Raw genomic sequence first — 16,367 nt, 5'->3', positions numbered from 1 at the left:
ACCTCCTTCTTGCCACTCACAGTAGCAGCCAGTCCTCCTTCAGTTCTGCCCACCATTCCTCCGGCTGCAGGCCAAGCCCATTAAGCTGCTATCCTGGCCACAACTGAAGGCCCCCGCCCCGGGGAGGGAACCACTGAAGAGGCGTCCCTGCTCTCTGGCACCCAAACCATCAATTAATATTAACAAGGGAAGGCTCCCCGCGCCTCAGGACCCCCAGCGGGCGCAGAGGGGGCGAGGCTCCGCCCCCTGTGACTCAGGAGATTAAGGACCTGGGGCCAGTCTGTGCCTTCAGAGTGTCCAGATGGCGTGTGGCAGCAGCAGGAAGGTCACCATCCAGCTGGTGGATGAAGAGGCAGGGGCTGGAGCCAGGGACCCCCAAGCCCTTTCGAGGCCAGGTCTACGAGGCGATCCGAGCAGCCTGCCTGGATTCGGGGATCCTGTTCCGCGACCCCTGCTTCCCTGCTGCCCTGACGCCCTTGCTATGATAAGCTGGGACCGGACTCTGAGAAGGCCAAAGGGGTGGAGTGGAAGAGGCCCCATGTAAAGTGTGGCTGGGCCCTGGACCCCGGGGTCTGAGGGAGGAGGCTTGGGTCTGAGGGAGGAGGGCTGGGGGTGGACCCCTGGGTCTGAGGGAGGAGGGCTGGGGGTGGACCCCTGGGTCTGAGGGAGGAGGCTGGGCCTGGACCCCTGGGTTCGAGGGAGGAGGCTGGGCTGGGCCTCTGGGTCTGAGGGAGGAGGCTGGGCCTGGACCCCATGGGTCTGAGGGAGGAGGCTGGGCCTGGGCCTCTGGGCTGAGGGAGCGGAGGCTACCATGAACCTGGATCAGAGCAGGCTCAGCCATCCAGGGCTCAGGGAGGCCCAGGGAAGCTGAGCCTTTGCCCACAGGCCTGGAGGGCCACCCTGCCAGAGCCCTCTCGACCCTGGAGCGGAGAAGGGCAGGAGGGGACCCAGCAGCTGAGCCCCGTGGCTCCCCCTTCCCTTTCCTGGGCTGAGGCTGCCAACTCCCCTCCCCAGGAGTTTCTGCGCTGAGCCCCAGTTCATCTGTGAAGACGTGAGCCGCACAGACGTGTGTCAGGGCAGCCTGGGTGAGACCCCACGGCCAGGCTCTGTGCTCGGTCCCCTCCCCTTCCGCCTCCTTCCCCCCTTACCCAGCCCCAGCCTTTCCCCCCAGGTAACTGCTGGCTCCTGGCGGCTGCTGCCTCCCTCACTCTGTACCCCCGACTCCTGTGCCGGGTGGTGCCCCCTGGACAGGGTTTCCAAGATGGCTACGCAGGAGTCTTCCACTTCCAGGTAGAACCCAGCTCCTCTGTGCGCGCCTCGGTGGTACCCTGGTGACGGGGATTTCATAGCGGACACTGCCCCCGTGGGGCCGCGTTGGAAGTCCAGTTGGAGCCGTGTCCTTTCTCCCTCCAGCTCTGGCAGTTTGGGCGCTGGGTGGACGTAGTGGTGGACGACAGGCTGCCGGTGCGGGAGGGGAAGCTGGTGTTCGTTGCGCTCGGAGCAGCGGAACGAGTTCTGGGCCCCGCTCCTGGAGAAGGCCTACGCCAAGTGAGGACCCGGGACGGCACTGGGCCCCCAACTCTGGAGTCCTCCAGGCATGCCCCCACGGACCCCACACAAGTCACTAGCCCCGAACCCCACCGTGGCGACAGGCCTTGAGGACATCCAAGGCTTGAGCACCACCCACGACGTTCCCGTGAAGCCCTCCTGGAAGCCCAGCCATCACACATGATTCTTTTTTTTTTAATTTTTAATTTTTTCGTTGTAGAGGGACACAGTGCCTTTATTTATTCATTTATTTATATGCGGTACTGAGAAACCGAACCCAGTGCCTCACCCGTGCTAGGCAAGCGTCCACCCCTGAGCCGCCACCCCCGCCCCACACATCATTCTGAAGGTCCCTGGAATCTCGTGAATCGGGTCCCAGATTCACCAAATCTCAATTATCCCCCCCCCCACCCGGGACCTGTAACCTCAGACCACCTCTCCTGGTCTATTGACTCATCCAGAGAACCCCCAAAATATGGAGTGTAATCCCCAGGACCTCAAATTCTTACCTTTCCCATCCTGAGGCTCGGAATGCCTGGACGAGTCCCAAATGACTCTCCTCTAAAGCAGACACCTCCCCAGAAACTCGGCATCTTGGACGCAGGGCCGGGGCTCCAAAGTTGTGGCACAGCTGTCCCATGACCCCGGGGCCCTCGGTCCGGACTCTGAGGGTTTCTAGCAAGTGCAGGATTCCCCACATCAAGCACCTGAAAATATGAGGGTAGCCCCTGGGCCCCCACCCTGGACAGAGACCAACATGCAGACCCCCACCCCAACCGGCCCCCACAGGCTCCACGGCTCCTACGAGGTGATGCGAGGGCGGCCACATGAACGAGGCCTTCGTGGACTTCACAGGCGGCGTGGGCGAGGTGCTCTACCTGAGGCAGAACACGCCAGGCCTCTTCTCTGCCCTCCGCCATGCCCTGCCAAGGAGTCCCTGTGGGTGCCACTGCCTGGTGCGAGCCAGACCCCCCACACGGAGCAGAGTGGGGGGATGCAGTGGGGGAGCGCCCCCTGTCCCTCTCTTGGCTTCAGCTCTTGGCTTATTCACTCTCACAAATCAAACTGGAGACAGTTAGTTGGCAGTGTATTTGCTCTTGTACTGAAAAGCTTCAGGCACAGCTGAATCTGGGTGCTCAGAGGACGTTGCAAATGTGTTTTTCTAGCCTGGCATGGAATAACTCTCATTCTCAGGTAGGCTTTTCGGTTATTAGTGTGCAAAAGGGGCCCCGTAGCTGCGGCTATCCCATGCACCCAAGGGTAAAAAAGCAATAATAAAGACTGCCACCGGGCATGGTGACACCACACCTGTAAGCCCGCAACTCCAGAGGCTGAGGCAGGAGGATTGCAAGTTCGAAGTGAGCCTTAGGAACTTAGTGAGGCCCTGCCTCAAATTTAAAAAATAAAAAGGGTGGGGATGTGGCTCAGGATTAAAGCACCCCTCTATCCCATCCTCAGTGGCAAAGAAAAAAAAGACTAGTTTTGAGATTTCCGCAGAAGCTCCAGGATTACTTCTCGTGGGCTTGGCTTGGGTCATCGTGTGTTCAGCTGTGACCCTCCTGTGCTCCTCTGTCCACTGGCTTCGTCGAACTCATTCGCACAGCCGACTGTTGAATCCTCTACTTGGCCACGGATTGTCCTGTGGTCTCCCCTCTTCTCTCCCTTTCTGTGTCTTTCTAGGCCTCCAGGATTCTCTGTCCCTCCAGTCTTGTCTCCCGCCCTCTCTCCTCTGTCTCTCTGTTTCTCTCTCCAACTCCACTGCCCTCTCTGAGCCCCATGCCACTCAATTCAGGGCTTTGGCTGACCCCTGCTTTGGGTGGCAGGAGGTTGGGGGACTGGGGACAGCAGTTGCTCTCCAGTACCCCACCCCAGTCTCACTGTCTCTGGTCCTCTTCCCAGAGTGATCGGGGTGAGTACCGTACGGAAGACGGACTGGTGAAGGGACATGCATATTCAGTCACTGGCACACACAAGGTGAGCAGCCCCAGTGGGTAGGCTGGCAGGGGGTGTCCAGGTGCCACCCCACTGATGATGCTGTCCTTAGATGTCCCTGGGCTTCACCAAGGTGCGGCTGCTGCGGCTCCGGAACCCATGGGGCCGCGTGGAGTGGACTGGGGCCTGGAGTGACAGGTGGGAAGGGCCTGGGGCGGGCGGGGGGCTGGGTCCCACTGGCCCACCCCTGACACCCATCTCTCCAGCTGCCCGCGCTGGGATGTACTCCCCGCTGAGTGGCGAGAGGCCCTGCTGGTCAAGAAGGAAGACGGCGAGTTCTGGTGAGTTCTCAGGGGACCCAGCTCTGCCTCCGGAGGGCGCTGACCAGGGACTCGGGGGACGGGGAGAGGGCACATGGGCGATGTCCTTGGAGATGGGTCCTGACGGGAGGCACCGTCTCTGTCAGTGGCAACTTGGGGTCAGGTTTTGTTTCACAAAATGAAGAAGTAGTCGTGGTAATATTTAGGGAATTCAGAGGCAGATAGTTTTGGAGAGTTTGAAAGGGTTGTGGTGGTATTTAGAGCAATCAAGGGAGGTTAGATGGGCATTGGCATTTCTGAATTTTGGCAGAACTGAGGGTCTGAGGTCTTGATAGTTGGGGTTTTTGTAAAGGTAATTCGATGGGGGAGTGTGATCATGTTGGGGGGAGCGTGATCATGTTTGGGAGAGTTGGTGATCATGTGTGGGGGAGCGTGATCATGTTCGGGGGAGTGTAATCATGTTTGGGGGAGTGTGATCATGTTTGGGGGAGTTGGTGATCATGTTTGGGGGAGTTGTGATCATGTTGGAGGGAGCGTGATCATTGTTTGGGGGAGTGTGATCATGTTTGGGCGAGCATGATCATGTTTGGGGGAGGTAATCATGTTGGGGGAGTTGCTGATCATGTGTGGGGGAGTGTGATCATGTTGAGGAGTAGTGTGATCATGTTTGGGTGAGCGTGATCATGTAGGGGGAGTGTAATCATGTTTGGGGGAGTGTGATCATGGTTTCAGGGAGTTGGTGATCATGTTTGGGGGGATATTTATGGTGCATTTCAAGGATCTTGGAGACATTGGGGGACCTGGAGGCACAGTGACTTCTGGAGATCCGTGGGTACTTGGCAGTATTTAGGAACTGCGGGCTCTGTGATGGGGGAGTTGCTCTGGGGTCTTGAACTGCTTGGGTGCTGGGGCTCTGGGTGGCCGGGTGGATCTGACTGCTCCCACATGCAGGATGGAACTGCAGGACTTCCTCTGCCACTTCAACACGGTCCCAGATCTGCTCCCTGAGCCCGGAGGTGCTGGCCCAACCCTGCTGGGGGCGGCTGGCACATCCATACCTTCCAAGGTCGCTGGGTACGAGGTTTCAACTCTGGAGGGAGCCAGCCTAGTGCCGGTGAGGCCCAGGTGGGGACCCTGGGAGACAAGCTGGGGTGGGGGCTTGCACAGGGCTGGAAACCCCATTTCTTCCTCCTTTATTAGAAACCTTCTGGACCAATCCTCAATTCCGCCTGACGCTGCTGGAGCCTGATGAGGAGGAGGACGATGAGGATGAGGAGGGTCCCTGGGGAGGCTGGGGGGCAGCCAGGGCAGGGGCCCAGCAAGGGGGGGCCGCATTCCCAAGTGCACAGTCCTCTTGTCACTCATCCAGCGCAACCGCCGGAAGCTGAGAGCCAAGGGCCTCACTTACCTCACAGTGGGCTTCCACGTGTTCCAGGTGAGACCCTGGCCAAGCTGAGGCATGGAGGGGCGGGGGGCACAGGGCATTGGAGGGGCACAGAGGGGACTGAGGATGCGTCAGAGAGGAGAGAGGGAGCTGAGGGAGGGTGTTGGGGAAGGACTGAGGGGACAGGTGGGACAGGCTGGGGGTCAGAGGTCATGAGGGGGAACCAAGAGGGCTGAGAAGGGACTGAAGGGCACAGATGAGGGAGGGGGTTTGGGAAGTGTCAGAGGGGACCAATGATCTTGTGCCCATACCTGTCATCTCCTAGGTGTGGAGAAAGATGGAGCCCAGTGGCTCAGGGACTAGGGTCAGAGGTTCAGTAAAGGTCCAGAAGGACCAAAGAGAGATCTGGAGGGGCAGGTGGGGGGACCCTGAGCAGAGGTGCCCTCCTTCTGCTGCTGACTCCAGTGACCACGCTCTTCCTTCTTACAGATTCCAGAAGAGGTGGGTCTCAGATGCGGACCCCAGTGCCCGTCCCTCGACCAGCCCTGGGGCTTGGTCGACCAGCGCCGGAGAGGAAAAGTCGGGGTCTGGAGGCTGGGCGGGCTTGGCCAGGGTGTCAGTGGGTGCAGTGGTTGGAGGTCTTGCGGAGGGAGCTGGGGCGGGTCGTGGTCATGCCACCCTGCCCGCAGCTGCTCGGCCTCTGGGACTCCCCGCGCAGCCGCGCGCTCTTACCGAGACTGTCTGCGCGCCGATCGCTCGGTCTTCTGCGCCCGTCGCGACGTGAGCCGCCGCGGTCGCCTGCGCCCGGCCACTACTTGGTGGTGCCCAGCGCCTCCCAGGAGGGAGATGAAGCCGACTTCACGCTGCGCATCTTCTCCGAGCGAAGCCACACAGCAGTGTGAGCGCTGGAGCCCCCCCGCCCCCCCCCCCCCCCCCCCCCCCCCCCGCCACGCCCCGGGACCCTCTCCCAGCCCCTCCTAGAGACACGCCCCCGGGACCTCTCCCAGCCCCACCTAGAGACACGCCCCGGGACCTCTCCCAGCCCCTCCTAGACACGCCCCGGGACCTCTCCCAGCCCCTCCTAGAGACACGCCCCGGGACCTCTCCCAGCCCCTCCTAGACACGCCCCGGACCTATCCCAGCCCCTCCTAGACACGCCCCGGGACCTCTCCCAGCCCTCCTAGAGACACGCCCCGGGACCTCTCCCAGCCCCTCCTAGACCACGCCCGGGACCTCTCCCAGCCCCTCCTAGACACGCCCCGGGGACCTCTCCCAAGCCCCACCTAGAGACACGCCCCGGGACCTCTCCCAGCCCCTCCTAGACACGCCCCCCGGACCTCTCCCAGCCCCTCCTAGAGACACGCCCCGGGACCTCTCCCAGCCCCTCCTAGAGACACGCCCCGGGACCTCTCCCGCCCCTCCTAGGACACGCCCCGGGACCTCTCCCACGCCTACCTAGAGACACGCCCCGGGACCTCTCCAAGCCCCTCCTAGAGACACGCCCGGACCTCTCCCAGCCCCTCCTAGACACGCCCCGGGACCTCTCCCCGCCCCTCCTAGAGACACGCCCCGGGACCTCTCCCAGCCCCTCCTAGACACATGCCCCAGGGAACCGCTCCCAGCCCCTCCTAGACACGCCCCGGACCTCTCCCAGCCCCTCCTAGAGACACTCCCCGGACCTCTCCCAGCCCTCCTAGACACGCCCCGGACCTCTCCCAGCCCCTCCTAGAGACACGCCCCGGGACCTCTCCCAGCCCCTCCTAGAGACACGCCCCGAGACCTCTCCCAGCCCCTCCTAGACACGCTCCGGGACCTCTCCCAGCCCCTCCTAGACCGCCACGGGACCTCTCCCAGCCCCCCCAGACACGCCCTGGTACCAGCTCCAGCCCCGCCCACCGGACCTCGCCCCGCCTGGGACCAGCCCCCAGCCCCACTCCACCCCGCCTCACGACCCCCCCAAGCCCCGCCCGTCCCGCCCCGGGCACTCAGACCTAGCCTGGATGTGCGTTGGGTGCCAAGACACCCACCCTACTCCACTGGGACCCCCTACCACGCTCCACATCCCAGTCATGAGGGAACGGTCCCCTCCACATTCCCGTCGGTAATTTGCAGGGAGATCGAGGACGTGATCAGCGCCGACCTGGAGGCCCTCATGGTAGGGGACACGAGGTGGTGGGGAAGGGCTTTCTTTGGGCCTGGACTAAGCTCCCCCTATCCCACAGGTTCCCTACAAGCCCCTGGAGCTGGAGTTGGCGCAGCTGTTTCTGGAGCTGGCTGGGGAGGTGAGGAGGGGCCCTGGGCGCGGGGGAGTCTGGCCCGTCGCCCTGCCCTCCAGCCCCCTGGGCCTAGGTGGCTCATTTTGTTTCATTTTCCCTCCCTCTCTCGCTGTGTTCTCATCTCGTGAACTTCCTTTCTGGAGATGTCCACAGCTCTTCCCTGCCTCCCTCCTCCGTTCAGGCGGGACCCTCTGCCAACCCCTCCTTCCTTTGCACCTCCCCCCAGGCTCAGTCCTCAACTTTCCCAAGTGCCCTTTTATGGAAGCTGCCCCTGTCAGCCAAATGTGGGTGCCCACAGCCCCGCGCTTGCTCTTCCATTGCTGCCCGACTTCCCTGGGGATATATCCATCTCCCCCAAGGGGAACCCTGAGAAAGGGCAGGCCCGGGGTTCTCCCAGTCACTGTCACATCCCCAGCCCAGCCCAGCAGAGCCTGACCCAGAGCAATATGACTGGTTTAAGTGAGCAAGGGCTTCACCAGCGACTCTTTCCCGACCAGGAAGAAGAACTCAATGCCTATCAGCTCCAGATGTTACTGAGCATTGCCCTGGAACCTGGTGAGTTTGGGTGGAGGACTGTTGACGAGAGGTCCATGCAACCAGAGCTGGACCCAGAATCCCCCTTGTGTGTTCATCCATGGTGCTGCTGGGGGTCAGGCCATAGAAACCTGGGTTCAGCCCAGCAGCATCTCACTGCGTTGTTCCATGGTGGACCCTGTGGCAGGCAGGGGGGCCAAGGTTGCTCGCGGCTCCCCCTCCTCTGAGGGGCGTGCATGGTGTATCGCTGTTGTATCGCTGTTGTGAGCAGCTAGACCCCTTCCTGGGTAGAGCAGTCACGGGCCCTCTGTGCCTGAGAGTCATACAATGCCCACTGCAGGGAGTTGTGTCACACAGTGCTTTCAGTGACAACTGGCACGCAGCAGGGGCTTCTTCTTCTTCTTGTAGCCAGGGCCAACACCAGGACCCCTGGAGAGATCGGGGTCAGGACCTGTGAGCAGCTGCTGCGGTGTTTTGGGGTACGTGGGGGCAGTCATGAGGAGGGGATGTTGGGGGTCTCTCCTCCTCTGGGGACTCTGATCTCAGCCAGATCCCCCATCCACAGCATGGACCCACGCTGGCCCTGCATCACTTCCAGCAGCTCTGGAGCCACCTGCTAGTGTGGCAGGTAAGTTTGTGGGGAGGTGCTGGGCAGGGCTGCCTCCTGCACAGACACCCTGTGGGCCACCAAGGTCCCAGAGGGCAAGGAGGACTGGACCACCCCATGCCTACTTGGAGGGACCTGGCTGGAAAGTCCCTAGCCCATCCACCATCCCTCTGTGGTCCCTCTAGGGGCACTAAATAGCTCAGGGCTGGAGAGTAGTCTGGTCCTGGGTGGAAATCCCCAGCTTCCACCTGAGCCCCTTTCTGGCTGGGTGACCCCAGCCCACTCCCCCACACCTTCCCAGGGTCTTTTCTTGGCTGTCAGTGGGCCACTCTGATCCCTGTGAGGAGGCAGTGATTAAAGGTCTGATGACACACGCTGATGACGGTGATAAGCCACCACTTACTGAGCCCTCCCTAGGCCTTTGTGGGAAGAGCCTCCACTTGTCCTCAGGCCCTTGAGTTGCTTCATTCCCATGTCAAAGATGGGGACACAAAGGCACAGAGTGGTTAAGCTGCTGGCCAGTGACAGGGAGAGCGGCTGGGATGGGAGCCCAGGCTGTCTGGCCTCGGAGGCCTCCTTGTGGCCTCTTCAGCCAGCTCGGCCACTGCTCAGCGGCCTGGGGGACTGACCTACACTCCCTACCCAGGCCACATTTGACAAGTTTGATGAGGACTCGTCAGGGACCATGAACTCCTACGAGCTGAGGCTGGCACTGAATGCAGCAGGTGTGGAGAGGGGCCCTGGGGTGGCCACGGGAACAGGGCCTGGCCTCCGTCCTTGCTGTCCCATAGTCTCAGTTCTGTCTGCCCACTCCGCTGTGGCCAGCCACAAGGCCCAGCCTTTTGTTGCCATTTCCTGGCAGGGACCGGGTGACCCTGAAAAAGGCCAAATGGGAAGGCAGGGAGGGCTCCTTGCGGGTGGGGGAGGACACGAGGGGGAGGGGCCTGGGAGGTGGCTGAGGGGGTGGGGGGCTCCAGGAAGGGAAGATTGGCAGCTGGTGTCTGGGAGGCCCTGGCTTTCGGGGCAGTGTGGAGGAATGTTCCAGATTCTGGTGAGCTGGGGTGGAATCCACTCTACTGAGTCCCTGTGACCTGGCCGACACACAGGGTGGTTGCGGGAGGGTGGAATGAGGTTGCACGAGGCTCAGAGCTGGGACATAGCTTCCGTGACCCAAAGCCAGAGTGGCCTAAAGAAAGGCCGCCTCGGCTGAAGAGCTGAGGTTCTTCCAGGAGAGGCAGAGCTGGCCCCGCAGTAGCCTGGAAGCACCAAGTCCTAACCAAGGCATGGAGACTGAGAAATGCTTCTCGTGGGCTCCGTGTGTGGGGCTGGGCAACCCCCAGCCCAAGCCCCATGCCTTGGCCCATCTGCCACCACAAAGTAGAGGGAGCCCAGGGGGACAGTGACCCAGTGGGAGTGACAGAGGGAGGGGCTGCGAGTGCAACCCAGTGTGGGCAGCCAAGTGTTGGGGGAGGTGTAAGCCAAGACCAGCCCGAGTCGGGGAACCAGGGCGCGGAGCCTGAGGAGCAGAGGGAGAGGACCCAGAAACAGAGGCGAGGTGTGAATCATTTGTCCATTTTCACCAAGTACCTGGGACATGCCAGGAGTTATTCAAGGCAGAAGAAAACCCACCAAGTGCCCTTGACAATTTCTCGAATAGGAATTCCAACAGCAGGCAACTGCAGGGCCCTTGGCTCCTTCGGGGGTCCTTCCATCCTGCCTGGCCATGTTTTCCTGCAGCCCTGGGCACAGTGCCCCCACCCAATGCCTTAGGGCAGATGCCTAGTCGGAAAGGCCCAGCAGCAGGTCACTCGGCCAGGAAGAAGCCTCGGGTTTCCTGACCTGGCAACTCAATAGCCTAGCACTGGTCACTACGGAGATGCACTTGATAAATGCCTGGGTTTTTAAAATTTGTTTTCTGGTACCTGGTATTGAACCCAGGGGTGCTTAACCACGGAGCCACATCCCCAGCCCTTTTTATTTTTAATTTTGAGACGAGGTTTTGCTAAGTTGCTTGGGGCCTCAGTAAATTGCTGAGGTTGGCTTTGAACTCAAGATCCTCCTGCCTCAGCCTCCTGAGCTGGGATCCCAGACATGCACCACCAGCCTGGCTAATGATAGACACCTGTTAAAAGGACGCACGTGCAGTTAGGTGCAGTGGAAGCTGGTGAAATTGTCCTGGTAATTGTGCCTCTGGACATGTGGGGACAGGGAGGAGGAGGAGGGGTCATCAGGCAACCCTGAGTGTCTGAGGGTGGTGAGGATCACGTGGGTTTTTTTTGAAAGGCTGTTAAGATTCTATAGCAAAGATGACTTTGAAAGTACCTCTGACGTGGAGGCATGAAGAAAGACTGGCAATCAGACGATGAAATGTTTGTGTGCACAGTTATTCTCCAGTGCTCGGTGGCAGGGAGGAAAGTCCGCAGCCATTTAAAAGGAACAAAAGCGGGTAATAAAAAGCACTCAGGAGGCTGAGGCAGGAGGATTCCACAGTTAGAGGCCAGCTTCAGCAACTTAGTGAGATCCTGTCTCAAAATAAAAGGTATGGGATGTGGCTCAGTGCTAAGCCCTCTGGGTTCAATTGCTACCAGATAGACAAACAAAAAAACCCCAAATTAGGTGCCGGCCACTGAAATCTGATAAGCCATCCCATCCTTTCACTAGTCAGTGGGCCCAACCTGTCACGTCACCCTTTGACAGATGGAGACGGGCTCAGAGGTGACAGGTGCAGCCTGTGGCCACCCAGCTGGGATCTGGACCCAGGTCACCTGCAGAACGAGGGGAGTGGAGCCCTGTGGTGTCCGCAGCTCCCCAGGGCTTGGGTGGGCTCACAGGCAGCCTCCTCGCAGGCTTCCACCTCAACAACCAGCTGACCCAGGCCTCACCAGCCGCTACCGGGGACAGCCGCTTGCGCGTGGACTTTGAGCGCTTCGTGTCCTGTGTGGCCCAGCTCACCTGCATCTTCCGTGAGTGCTGCCCTGGCCCGGCGGGGCCAGAATGTCTCCCGGGGGTGGGCGCCCGGGGCGGCCGGCACTCACCTTGCCTTCTCCGCACAGGCCACTGCAGCCAGCACCTGGACGGGGGCGAGGGGGTCGTTTGTCTGACCCGCAGACAGGTGGGCCTGGGCTGCGGGTGCAGGGTGGTCCTGGTGCCGCACAGGACCCCGCCTCCAGTCTGCCTCTTCTTCCTCTTGTCCAGTGGATGGAGGTGGCCACCTTCTCCTAGGACGTGCGGTCGGAGCACCTGCTGCTGGAGGCAGGGAGACCCGCAAGGCCACCGCTGCTCTGGGCCCTGCATCCCCCCGCCTGGTGTCTCCCGCCTTCACTGGGTGGCAACTGAGCGCGACTGAGGCCTGGCCCACCAGCGGCTGGCTGAGCCACCTTGGCACCCTGGTCTCCTTGCCTGCAAGCAGAGCTGGGGTCAGCAGGGCCTTTCCTGCGCAAGCCTGGACAGGACTTGGCTGCCTGTGCAGAATGGGGCCTGGCCCGGAGGCGCCCACGACACCCTTCTATTTAACTCCGGGTGGGGAGGGGCACCATGGGCTCACATGCTGTCCTGAGAGGCCAAGAACAGACACGGCAGAGAGAGAGAGAGGACGCGTAGGAATCCTTAAAAATATTACGTTTTATTATCCTGTCCCCAGAAGGGTGGTTTATCCAGAAACCAAGAAAAAAAAAAAAAAAATCAACCAGAATAAACTCAAGGGGGCAGGGGGACCACCAACTACCAGGCAGCCAGTCCCGCAGCCCACCTCCACTCAGGAGGTCCCCAGAGACCCCTGCCCAAACACAAACAAGGAGAAAAATCAGTAAGGGACCGGAGAGGGCGGCGAATCAGCTACGTCTTCATTACGAGAGCGAGAGGAGGCAAGGGTGTGTTGCTAGGTGAATATATATTTATATAATAACTCCGTAGTTAATAAAGTAAATAGTAATTCTCTGAAAGTTTTTCATTTTTTATAGTTTTTTTTTGTTTTTTTATTTATTTATTTTTTTTTTTTTGCTTTTTGGTGGGTTTTCTATTTTTGTTGTTCTGTTTTTGTGTTTTATTGTTTTGTTTTGGTCCTTAGAAATCTGAAACCAGGCCAAGCAAGGCCTGCTGGGCTGGTGCTGGGGCTAGAGCCGGCGACGGCCAAGCTCCTGGATCACAGAGGAGTCGGGGGTGGAATGGGGGGGCTGGGGTCCCGGGGCCGGGGCAGCAGGCAGCTGTGGGGCGCCTGCGGGAGACTTCCCAGGGCAGGGCGGTTCCTGGACAAGGCACATGGGGCTTTGGCCTGGATGTGGGAGGCCCTGGAAGGGCCTCAGGGGCAAAGGAAGGGACCTGGTGTGGAGGGGCCTCCCCAGGGCACGGAGGGGACCGACCTGTTTTTGCTGTGGGATCCACTTCCCCTCCATGTAGGTTAAAAAACACCACAACACATCATATATATTCAACCTGACCAGAGGTGCTGAGCCCAGAGTCTCCTCCCCCACTACCTGACGGGGAACCCCCTGGCCGACCAGCGAGGAGAGAGGAGAGAGCCTGCCCGCCCCTCCCTGCCCACCCACCCCAAGAGGACCGCAGAGAGTGCTTTGCATAGATACAGAGTTGGAGGGAGGGGCTCCGCCCCGGGCGTGGAGAGGGGCCTCAGAGGTCGCTCTCCCCGTAGAGCGCCGTGGAGAAGGACTTGTAGTCCAGGGCCCCGGGCACGGCGTCAGGGCCCTGGTAGGGTGCCATGCGGGCGATGCAGTACTCTGCCTGGTCGGGGGGCAGCTCTCTCACGCAGCTCCTCGGCCGTGATGAAGTTCTGGGGGGCAGCAGGGCAGGGCTCTGAGCCACCCCATGCCCGGCTGCCAGCTCCGATCCCTGCGGCAGGGAGCCCTCCCGCCAGCCCCGGTGCCTCTAGGGTCCCGCTCACCTTGTCCCCCGCCAGGACCTTGAAGGAGGCGATGGACCTGGTCAGCAGTGTCTGTGTCGGTGGTCTCCCTCGACATGAAGTCGATGAAGGCTTGGAAAGTCACAAGGCCGCTGTGGTTGGGGTCAACCACGCTCATGATGCGGTTGAACTCAGCGTCGCCCTGTGAGGTGACGGGGCCAGGGACAGACGGCACTGAGTGGGGAAGGGGGCACCAGGCTGGGCGGGTGGTGGAGTCAGTCTCTGAGGAGAAGGGCAGGAGAGCAGGGCCGGAGTCCTCAGCCTGCCTTAATGGCACAGGGCCAGGCGCTGTCCCAGGGCCCCCAGGCCTCGGGCGGCCCCCTCTGCACCCTCCCCCCACGGTCTCAGGAAGCGGGAGTCGGGCTTTACTGCCCCCGCCCCAGGCTCACGAGTTAGCTCTGGAGGTGGGGAAGAAAGAAAAGAGAGAAAGAGAAAGGAAAAGGGAGCGAGCAGGAGGACTGCCCCTCTCTGCAGACTTCTGGGGAGGAGGGGCTCGGGCGTCATCGGAGGGACCCCAGCCCAGCAAGCGCAGCCGTGCAGGACAGGACGCTGCGCCTTCTGGTGGAGGAGTGTCCCCGAGGACAGGGAAGCTCTGCAGGCGTGAGGGGCGGGGAGGAGCGGTGGCGGGGGAGGCAGAGCCGCGTACCAGGCTGCATCCTGTGGAGATAAGCAGAGCCCTGAAGTCGTCGGAGTCCATGCTGCCTGTCTGCTTCTGCTCCGAGGACGCAGGCACGGCAGAGGAGGCCAGGCCCAGAGCAGGCAAGAAGGGCCGCCCCACGTGCACAGCGGGCAGACAGGACAGGCGGGAGCGGGGAGACAGGAGGCCCCGAGAGACCAGGTAAGGGGAGGTGTCGGAGAGACACGAGGGCAGGGAGGAGGCAAGAAAGCCCGTGAGATGGCACACAGATGGCAGGAGCGGGTGGCAGAGGGAGGGGAGAGAGAGAAGGAGAGAGAGAAGAGCAGTTAATGGCCGTCCTCTGGGGCCCAGGGTGCGCGTACTGCCGGTCGTTCTCCACGTCGTAGCCCAGGCTTGATGAGGCAGGCCTTGAACTCCTCGGGCCCCAGCGCCCCACCATGGTCCGGCCGGGCGACGAAGGCAGGCGCTGGGAGGGGCGGTGTGGAGACCAGGCCGCAGGTGGGAGGGGGCCCAGGTCACATGCAGAGGGCAGGGGAGGACACACGGGGAAGGGAAACAGAGTTAGAGGCAACACAGACGGGGGTGGCCAGGGCCCAGCGGGCAGGAGGTGGCCTGGGCCGCCCTCACCTCCTTTGGGCAGCAGTGAGAACGGGGGACCGAGTCCCAGGAGCAGGAGGAGCGGGCTCTCCTTGCTTTGGGATTTGGGAGGGCTGCCAGGGCCAGAGGCGCAGCGCTGAGGCTGCAGATCCTGTGCACATCCGCCCAGCTCTGCGGGCGCCCTGCCCCTCTAGAGGAGCTGCCCAGACGGAACCTGGATTTGAGGCACCACTGTGTGTGGGGACCGGTTTCCCAGGCCAGGTCTTAAATCCTGGGAATGCCGGGACTTCATCTGCCCCACGGGTCTCAGTCACAGGTCGGCAAGGGTGCAGCCCCCAGGGCACCAGAAGGCCCACCCCCACTTCTCCTGTGTGTGCCCACACCCCCGTTGCTGGCTGGGTCACTGGCTGGGATCCTCCCCGGCCTGAGTGCGGCTGATGCTTAGCAACTGTGATGTGAATGTACAGACAGATGCAGAGATGGAGGGGCCGGACGGGATGGTGGAGGGCAGGGAGGTGCCAGGAGGCAGAGGGATGTTCACCTTGTCGAAGTGGTTGAAGGACGCCCGGAATTCTTGCATTGCTCCTGGCTGATGCCCTTGGCGTCCCGGGTGAGGATCTGGTTCTCCACCTCATTGATGGTGCGGGCGATGGTGGTGAGCAGCTGTTCCCAGCCCACACGGATGTGCTGCGGCGGGGAGAGGGCATGAGTGGGGCTGGGGGCTGGGCAGGATCTCCCCTAGGGCCTCCTCAGTGCCACTGCAGCCCCGCACCCTTCCGCACCCTCTTGTGCACATGTGGCGTAGGGCCTCCCTGCCGTCCCCAAACCAGTGGGGACGAATGGGGCAAGGAGGCAAGGACCCAAGACACTTGTGCCAAAGTCCACGAGGCACTCCTTAGAGGCATTCTGGCCGGCTCAACTCGGCTCTCTGGGGTGGGAAACCCCCAGGCTGGTTGTGGCACCTGGAGACCAGCAAAGTGAGCCATGCTCACCAGGGCTGATTTCAAGCTACCGAGAGGACCAGCCCCCAAACCCCTGGCCAGTTAACCCCTATCATGCTGCTGCACTGACCCTGCACACAGGGCCTGAGTCTGGGGTGGCTCCCAGGTCCCTGGGTGAGCCTGACCCAGGAGAGGTGTCGCCATGGTGACGGGGCAGTGCAACTAGGATTTTTTAAATGATTTTTTTTTTTTTTTACCATTCTGGACTAGTCTTTTAACAAATTTTAAACAACAAAAAAAGTGATAGAGAACGGACATCTTGGGCTGGGGATGTAGTGCAGTTGGTAAAGTGCTTGCCTTGCAAGCACAAGGCCCTGGGTTCGATCCCCAGCAGCACGAAAAAAAAAAAAAAAAAAAAAGGACATCTTTCCCGTTTCCAGCCGAGCCAGCGGCGGCGCACCTCCATGGTGTAGTTGGTGTGCTTGTTGTCGAAGATGAGGGCCTCCTGGATGAGCTGGTGCTGCTGCTCCAGCAGGTCCAGGTTGGGCTTGTAGTCCACGATGCTGCGCTCGTACTGCTTCAGGTGGCTCAGTTGGTCCTCCAGGGTCCCGTTCATCTCGATGGAGATGCGCCCGATCTCCTGCAGGGAGGCGGGGCCGCCAGCGGGCTGAGACCACTC

At 61.1% G+C, this 16,367-nt stretch overlaps 2 protein-coding genes across 2 annotated transcripts in view; one reads left to right on the top strand and one right to left on the bottom strand.

Moving 5' to 3' along the window:
• Positions 1 to 218: 218 nt before the first annotated feature.
• CAPN12 (calpain 12) lies at positions 219 to 11,958 on the top strand. Its single transcript, XM_079119387.1, is given in 31 exon segments — positions 219 to 367; positions 369 to 478; positions 480 to 540; positions 1,015 to 1,017; positions 1,019 to 1,085; positions 1,172 to 1,290; positions 1,414 to 1,491; positions 1,493 to 1,548; positions 2,338 to 2,365; positions 2,367 to 2,504; positions 3,448 to 3,522; positions 3,593 to 3,678; positions 3,747 to 3,821; positions 4,752 to 4,791; positions 4,793 to 4,821; positions 4,823 to 4,914; positions 5,001 to 5,102; positions 5,105 to 5,235; positions 5,674 to 5,685; positions 5,874 to 5,924; positions 5,926 to 5,983; positions 5,986 to 6,082; positions 7,297 to 7,339; positions 7,407 to 7,466; positions 7,958 to 8,015; positions 8,403 to 8,473; positions 8,560 to 8,622; positions 9,248 to 9,326; positions 11,448 to 11,564; positions 11,655 to 11,713; positions 11,797 to 11,958. Coding segments are annotated over 31 exon segments (2,151 nt in total). The 5' UTR covers positions 219 to 301; the 3' UTR covers positions 11,824 to 11,958.
• Positions 11,959 to 12,204: 246 nt separating this feature from the next.
• The window catches only part of ACTN4 (actinin alpha 4), a 68,741-nt gene continuing 64,578 nt past the window's right edge, over positions 12,205 to 16,367 (bottom strand). The window contains 11 exon segments of the mRNA XM_079119386.1: positions 12,205 to 13,356; positions 13,358 to 13,384; positions 13,496 to 13,528; positions 13,530 to 13,655; positions 14,160 to 14,225; positions 14,513 to 14,514; positions 14,517 to 14,544; positions 14,546 to 14,593; positions 15,289 to 15,329; positions 15,332 to 15,434; positions 16,149 to 16,328. Coding sequence (XP_078975512.1) covers positions 13,225 to 13,356; positions 13,358 to 13,384; positions 13,496 to 13,528; positions 13,530 to 13,655; positions 14,160 to 14,225; positions 14,513 to 14,514; positions 14,517 to 14,544; positions 14,546 to 14,593; positions 15,289 to 15,329; positions 15,332 to 15,434; positions 16,149 to 16,328 — 786 coding nt within the window. The 3' untranslated portion in view covers positions 12,205 to 13,224.

The sequence above is a fragment of the Sciurus vulgaris genome, assembly GCF_902686455.1.
Source record: "Sciurus vulgaris genome assembly, chromosome: 17".
NCBI lineage: Eukaryota > Metazoa > Chordata > Mammalia > Rodentia > Sciuridae > Sciurus > Sciurus vulgaris.
The sequence above is the reverse complement of the archived record's forward strand: the minus strand, read 5'-3'. Positions and strand labels throughout refer to the sequence as shown.